Here is a 6,466-nt window from a genome sequence, read left to right as displayed (position 1 = left end):
CCCCTTCATCCCATGGTCACACTCAGGGCCCCCGCGGTCCCATAGTCATACTCAGGGCCCCTCCAATCCATGGTCACACTCAGGGCCCCCTCCATCCCACGGTCACTCTCAGCCCCCTCCATCCCAGGGTCACACTCAGGGGTCCCTCCATCCCATGGTCACACTCAGCCCCCTCCATCCCATGGTCACACTCAGCCCCCTCCATCGCATGGTCACACCCAGGCCCCTCCATCCCATGGTCTCACTCAGCCCCCTCCATCCTATGGTCACTCTCACGGATGCCCTCCATTGCAGGGTCACACATGCAGCCCTGGCACTTCTACCTCCTCCCCGAGACCCTATCCTGGCCTGGCCCCCCTTCCTTATCCCATAGTCTCAAGACCCTCTAGGCAGACAGCGAGACACCAAGGGACAGCACCCCACGTGTCCCTGAGCCTCAGTGGAAGCCCTAGACCTAAACCTCCAGGCCCAGGGCCAGGAAGAGAGGTGAGAGCCGAGCTGCCGCCAACCCTGTGGCTCACCTGCTGCAGGATGCGGCCCCGGGAGGCCACGGCAGCACTGTGTTCCTGGATGCCCCTGCGGGAGGCCAGGGAGATCTCCTGCAGGGGGAAGTCCACAATGGGGTATACCTGGGGGAGACACGGATCACTTTGCTTTCCCAAACCCACAGCATCAGCACCTGAAGCTTTTGGCTATAGGCTCTGAGCTGTGTGCCTGGAAGGGAATTCAGACTCACTCCTCACTCACACTCTGAAGCTACCTACTATGTGCCCAGCATTGTGTGTGAACTGCAGGTGTATGTGCATCATCGATGAACCCTTGATGATGCACTCCTGTGATCCCAGCACTCAGGAGGCTGAGGCAAGAGGGTCATTGCGAGTTCAAGACCAGCCTGAGCTACAAAAGTGAGCTCTAGGCCAGCCTGCACTGCACAGCAAGATCCTGCCTCAACCACACACACACACACACACACACACACGCACGCACGCACGCACGCACACACACCCTGAGCTCACAACCATCCTACATAAAGACAAAGAACAAAAGTGACTACTTCCCAGACTCTGTGTCCCCTGAGCCACATGGGAAATCCTCCCACATCAGGGCCAGGCCTGTCCTCTAGGACTCCTCACTGTCCTTGAAACTTCTGAGCCATTGCCCTGTCCCTCCACCCTCCGAAAGCACTTGCTCCATGTCCACCTGGACCTGATGCTGCTGTGGACACTGCGGGTAGGAAGTGACTGCCAGGGCACTGCCTGTCTGAGTGCACTCCGCAGCCCTCTCCAGAAACATCAGCCCTGTGGATGAGTCCTGGGCTCGTCCTGGGTCCAGACAAGCCTGGGGTGGAGCCAGCAGGCCTGAGGCCACCTCTTCCACAGGAAACCTTGTGGCAAAGGCCCCCCACAGAGGTCTGTTTTCCCTCCACTTTGCCCTGGGAGCAAGAAGGCAGCCACAGATGGTGTAGAACCCAGTGGATCCCTACTGGGATCCAAGAAAAACCTACTTAGCAAAGCAGGTGTAACCCGGGCTTCCCGACCCGACCATGGGACACCATGGTTTCAGTGCTGGCACCTGCCACGTCCAAGCTCCAGGACAAGATGGCTTGGCAGCCTCCTTCCTGCCAGGGCAGCTGTGTCTCCACCCCGCTACCACTGAGGACTGCAGCCCTCACTGCACAAGAGGCGGCCCCTGCCCTCTGAACCCTGCATACCGCCGAGTTCTCATCCTTGAAGAGGTTTTCTCCTTTGGCTTTCCCCAGGAGCTCCCTGGGGCAGTTGAGGTGCGGCTCAGACACAAACTCAAACAGGCTGTTCCTCCTGGGAGGCAAGAGCAGAGGGGCCTGTGTGTAGGGTCGGGGACAGGGCCACAGGATGCACGGGAGGGGCAGTGCTCTGCCGGGCATATGGCTGACCCTCACTACATAGCAGTGGTAGGTGGGATGTGGCAGGACACCAGGACTATGACCTCAGGCAAGGGCGCATGGGAGCACAGGGAGGCAGTGTCAGCCTTGGGGCCCATCTGTGCCACTACTCCCTCGCAGGACTCTTTTGGCCCAGCAGCTCCCAGCACTCCAAAGCCCCACCACATGGTTTGGGAGCCATCCCCCGGCCCTTCCTTCCGCCCAGGCCCCAGGACGATGCCACATACCATGTGGTGACCAGCTGCACAAAGTGCACCAGCTTCCGCTCCCCACGGCAGGTGGCACATGCCTTGCTCCCACTCCCGGAGCACACGCTGCATCTGAGGACCACAGTCAGACTGCTGACCGCTTGCAGGGGCTCCCAGGCTCCGAGTTCTCTCAGGCCGCCCCTCATCCCTCCCTGGACCTCCCTCCTGTGTCCAGGGCATGATTGGAACATCAGTCCTCTCCTGGGGTGACTGAGCCAAGGCCAGTCCATCTCTCCAGCCCCAATCCAAAGAGCCCTGAAGCCAGGCTGGAATTGTATTGCTGGCAGTTCACTGTTGCTTGGCCCTGTAAATTTGTTTTTCTAAAGCCAGTTTACGCTGGATTATTATTTTTTTTTTTTGCCCTCTAAAAAAGTAACCTGCATTTTCTTCCAAACAGACCTTCTTCCCTCTTCCTGGTGGAAGGCCCACCAAGCTTTACCATCCATCCAGCTTCCAGGAGGAAGACAAGATGAGCCACGTATATCAATTACCAACCCAGCTTTAAATATTCTCATTCCTTTTGATTTTGTTTCTCTTTAGAGATTTATAAGTACATTAAAGGACATGATTTATAAAAATACAGTGAGTAAGGAAAGAATACTGTTGGTAGTTAAGTCGCTCGACCAACTTGTCTTGCTCTGAGAGTTGCCTAGCACCTGCTCCTCAGAGGTGATTCCTACTTTTCAGGTTTGAATAATCACTTCCTGCTGTGGACAGGAGGAAGCCTGCTGCTCCATAGAACCTTCTTCTGCACACCTACCTGCCCTCATACTGCCTGTTTGGTGGTATCTTTGGTTGGGTTTTTGTTTTTTGGGTTGGTTGGTTGGTTGGTTTTGAGACAGAGTCTCAATATGTAATTCAGACTGGCCTTGAACTCATTATGCAGACCAGGTTGACTTCAACCTCACCGTGATCCTCCTTCCTCAGCCTCCCTCCTGAGTGCTGGATTATGAGCATGCACCACCACTCCTGGCACATACAGCTTGCTGAGTGCCTTGTTTCCTGGGAATGCCAGGCCTGGTGAGCTCAGCCCCCTGGACACAGACAGTAGAAATGAAGGCACCCGAGAGCCAGGGCACTTCCCCTGCAGGAAGGGAACCCCGCCTGCTCCTACCTGCGCCTGCCGGAGCCCGAGCACAGGGGACACCTCCGGGGTGGCCGGGCTTTTCGCTTGGCTCCACTGCATGCTGGGCACCTCACCTGCAGACAAGCACAGCCTCAGCCCACAGGTTTCTGGGAAGCAGGGCACCAGCCACTTCCTCTGAGCACAGGAAGTCAGGTGTGGGGGTTCTCAGACTCCTCGTTACTGAAGAAACCCCTGCTTCTTCTGAGACAGCAGCCTCCCTGCCTCCCCCATCCCAGATCCCCCAGAGACTCCCCACCCAGTGTTAAGAGGGCAGGAGCATGGGGCTGGCAAGACTCTACGGCAGGGGACAGGAGGAATATACACATGGGTCATTTTTGGAATTGGCCCAAGAGGGGGCCTGGGCATGATCTGTGGAGATAGGAGGAGGAGAAACAGGCCAGAGAGATCGGGACCCAGGAAAGCCACCAGGGGCAGATGCCAGGAAGGAAGGGAGAAACCAGGCACAGGACATGGCAGTACATGGGCCACAGGCTGGGAACATAGGAGAAGTCAGTCCACAAGAGGGCAGTGCAAGGTGAGGGTGAGGGTGGCCTGCCGTCAGCATGTGACCCACAAGAAGGATCCCACTAGGCAGAGCCAAGAACACTTGGGGAATGGGGTCCTCCTCTAGGGATACTCTAGGGCCAAGGAGGCTTCTGGGAAGGAGGCTAATGCCCAAGGGCCAAGATGTCTGCTCCAGGCCCATGCTGGGGTGCACTCAAATTCAGCCAGGTTCAAGTCCACAGGAACCTCAGCATGAGACCTTATTGGAAAATAGTCTTTACAGAAGTCATTAGTTAAGATGAGGTTGCAGGACCTCCACAGCCTCAGCTGGGCCCAGAGAAGGTTTATAAGCCCCAGCTCCTGTGACTCTCAAAGCCACCCCAGCATCAAGTGCTGGTCCAGATCAGCCTGCCAGGCCAAGGGCCTCCGGCTGGGGGCACCAGGGCTTAGTTCTCTTAGGGACCCGGCACTAAGCAAGTGACTAGTGCATGCTGGGAGATGGATGGGAAAAGGAGAGAAAAACTAAAATGGAACTGTCCAGGTGCAAGAGTCATTAGATGCGCCCACTTTATAGATGAGAAACCCCTTTGCATCAGTCCAAGAGATTAAACCCCAGTTCTTTACACTAAGCTACATCCTCACCCCTTTTTATTTTTTATTTTGGGACAAGTTCTTGCGCAGTTGCCTAGGCTGTGGTTGAGCTGCAATTCTCCTGTTCCAAGCACTAGGTATGTAAGTGTGCATCACTACATGCAACTAAACCCTCCCATTTTACAGATGGGAAAATGGAGGCCCAAAAGGGAGGATGATTTCTCGAGGTAGTCGTATTCATTCAAGAAGACCCAGGCCCCAGCCCCATCATGGGTTCCTGTCCTCTCCCCACAGTGGGAACATCTCCTTCTGGTGGCCCACAGGTGACTCACCATGCCAGACCCGTGGCAGCTGCTGCATTTGTACCGTCCACGCCCATAGCACTTGTGGCAGTCCTGAAAGCACAGTGGCCCCCCTTAGAACCAGTCTGCACACACCCCACCCACCAAGATGCCCCCACCTCAGGCAGAAGTGCAGGTTCACAGCCAGAACAGGCCTGGATCTGCCTGTCCTGCATGCCAGGAAGGGGGCTCTTGGAGTCCCAACTGACCTTGGGCAAAGCCACCAGTCAGGCAGTGCATGTCCCTCCGTGCTAATACAGGCTTTGGAGCAGAAGCCGTGAGTGCCGGGTGGCACTGGTGTGACAGCAACGAACTTGCTGATAATATTTAACTACCACTAATTAAAAACAGCTTTGGAATGCTTTGTGGCCTCTCCAAGTCTTTTTGATCGCCTAACTCTATGAAAGTACAAAGAGTAAAACTCCCCTTCCGGAGTCAAACCCTAATGGGAAAGCAGGCAGTGTTTAGAGGAGAAAAGAATCTAAAGACATGGGAGTGAAAGGCTGCTTCCTGTTGACTCCCTAGAGAAACACCGACACGTTTCCACATTTATTCTGGATCAGTTTCGCTGGCGCCTCAGTTGTGTACCATCGAGATACACACTGCTTCGTGAGTGTCACTAAGTGCTGCTCACCATCTAAAGGTTGTGGATGCGGGGGGCTTCCTGCCTCCACAGTGCCCACTCCCTAATTCAAGTGGGTTCTGTGTGAGTCCACGGTTCATCCAGGGTTTGAAATTAAGCTTACTTATACTTGAGCAAGAAAAATCAGGCTGGGGGAAGGATTCTTTTCTAAGAGGACAAGAAGCAAGCAGAAGCTGGAAAAGCAGCTCTGAGAAGAGCATTGCATCAGTCACAAACCTTGACCAGGGAGGAGTGAGGCACTTGGGACTTCCTGGTGTCCTCCTGGAACATGGCAGGGACCTGGACCTGGATGTCCCAGAGCTTGGGTGAGGTGCCTCTCTGTGGCCCGTCAACTGAGTGGTCTGACACAGCAAGGCAATGGGGAGAGGATTTTATTTATTCAAAAAGCACGAATTAGGCCAGATCCCAGGGCTGCAGAAATGGTGTCCAAGCCAGCCCACGCCTCCAATCCCAGCACTCTGAGAAGCAGGAGGATCCCAAATCTGAACCCAGCCCTGGAAAGTTAGCAGTTTAATAAGACAATATCAAAAAAAAAAAAAAAAAAGAATAGTATCAGAAGACCCTGAGTTCAATCTTCAGTAGTGGAAAGAAAGAAATGAGTGCATAAACGTCTCCTCAGAGGCTGGTTAAGTGTGCAAGCTTTCAAACCAGGCATGTCTGGGTGTGACTCCAGGCGAGACGCTCAGCCTCTATAAGCCTCAGTTCTCTCATCCATGAAGTGCGGATTATGCTGGCACCTACTATATACGATGGTAGCCAAAATTGAACAGAAAAATGTGTATAAAACACTTATCATGGGTCTGAAATGTATCAAAGGGCCAGTAAACAAGAGCTGACATCCACGGCTGATATCCTCACCACGATCCCAGCTCATTTCTCTGTGGGAGGCAGACGCAGCACACGTCACAGCCCACCATGACAGGACGCAGTAAGTGCTCTGCACAAGTCCTAAACAAAGGGCTCTCAAAACTCAGGCCCAGCCAGTCCTCTGGGCAGGGACAGCAGTGCAAAAGGTTTCCTGAAAAGGTGGACTGAGTCTTGCAGAATGGCCTGAGTGGCCAAGCAGAAAATGCAGACAGAATCAGGACTTCT

The 6,466-nt window shown here is 54.5% G+C and overlaps 1 protein-coding gene across 1 annotated transcript in view; it reads right to left on the bottom strand.

The window, feature by feature from the left end:
- Ssuh2 (ssu-2 homolog (C. elegans)) overlaps positions 1-6,466 on the bottom strand; it is a 23,660-nt gene that overhangs the window by 5,020 nt on the left and 12,174 nt on the right. Inside the window, exons 6-11 of the mRNA XM_004642145.2 lie at positions 5,591-5,715; positions 4,723-4,785; positions 3,284-3,369; positions 2,149-2,241; positions 1,712-1,817; positions 522-629 (exon numbers count right to left, since the gene is read on the bottom strand). Coding sequence (XP_004642202.1) covers positions 522-629; positions 1,712-1,817; positions 2,149-2,241; positions 3,284-3,369; positions 4,723-4,785; positions 5,591-5,715 — 581 coding nt within the window. The remainder of the gene's footprint in view (positions 1-521; positions 630-1,711; positions 1,818-2,148; positions 2,242-3,283; positions 3,370-4,722; positions 4,786-5,590; positions 5,716-6,466) is intronic.

The sequence above is a fragment of the Octodon degus genome, unplaced genomic scaffold (genome assembly GCF_000260255.1).
Source record: "Octodon degus isolate 3935 unplaced genomic scaffold, OctDeg1.0 scaffold00147, whole genome shotgun sequence".
In the NCBI taxonomy this organism is placed as follows: Eukaryota; Metazoa; Chordata; class Mammalia; order Rodentia; family Octodontidae; genus Octodon; species Octodon degus.
Note: the sequence above shows the minus strand (reverse complement) of the source record. Positions and strands in the feature narration are given on the sequence as shown.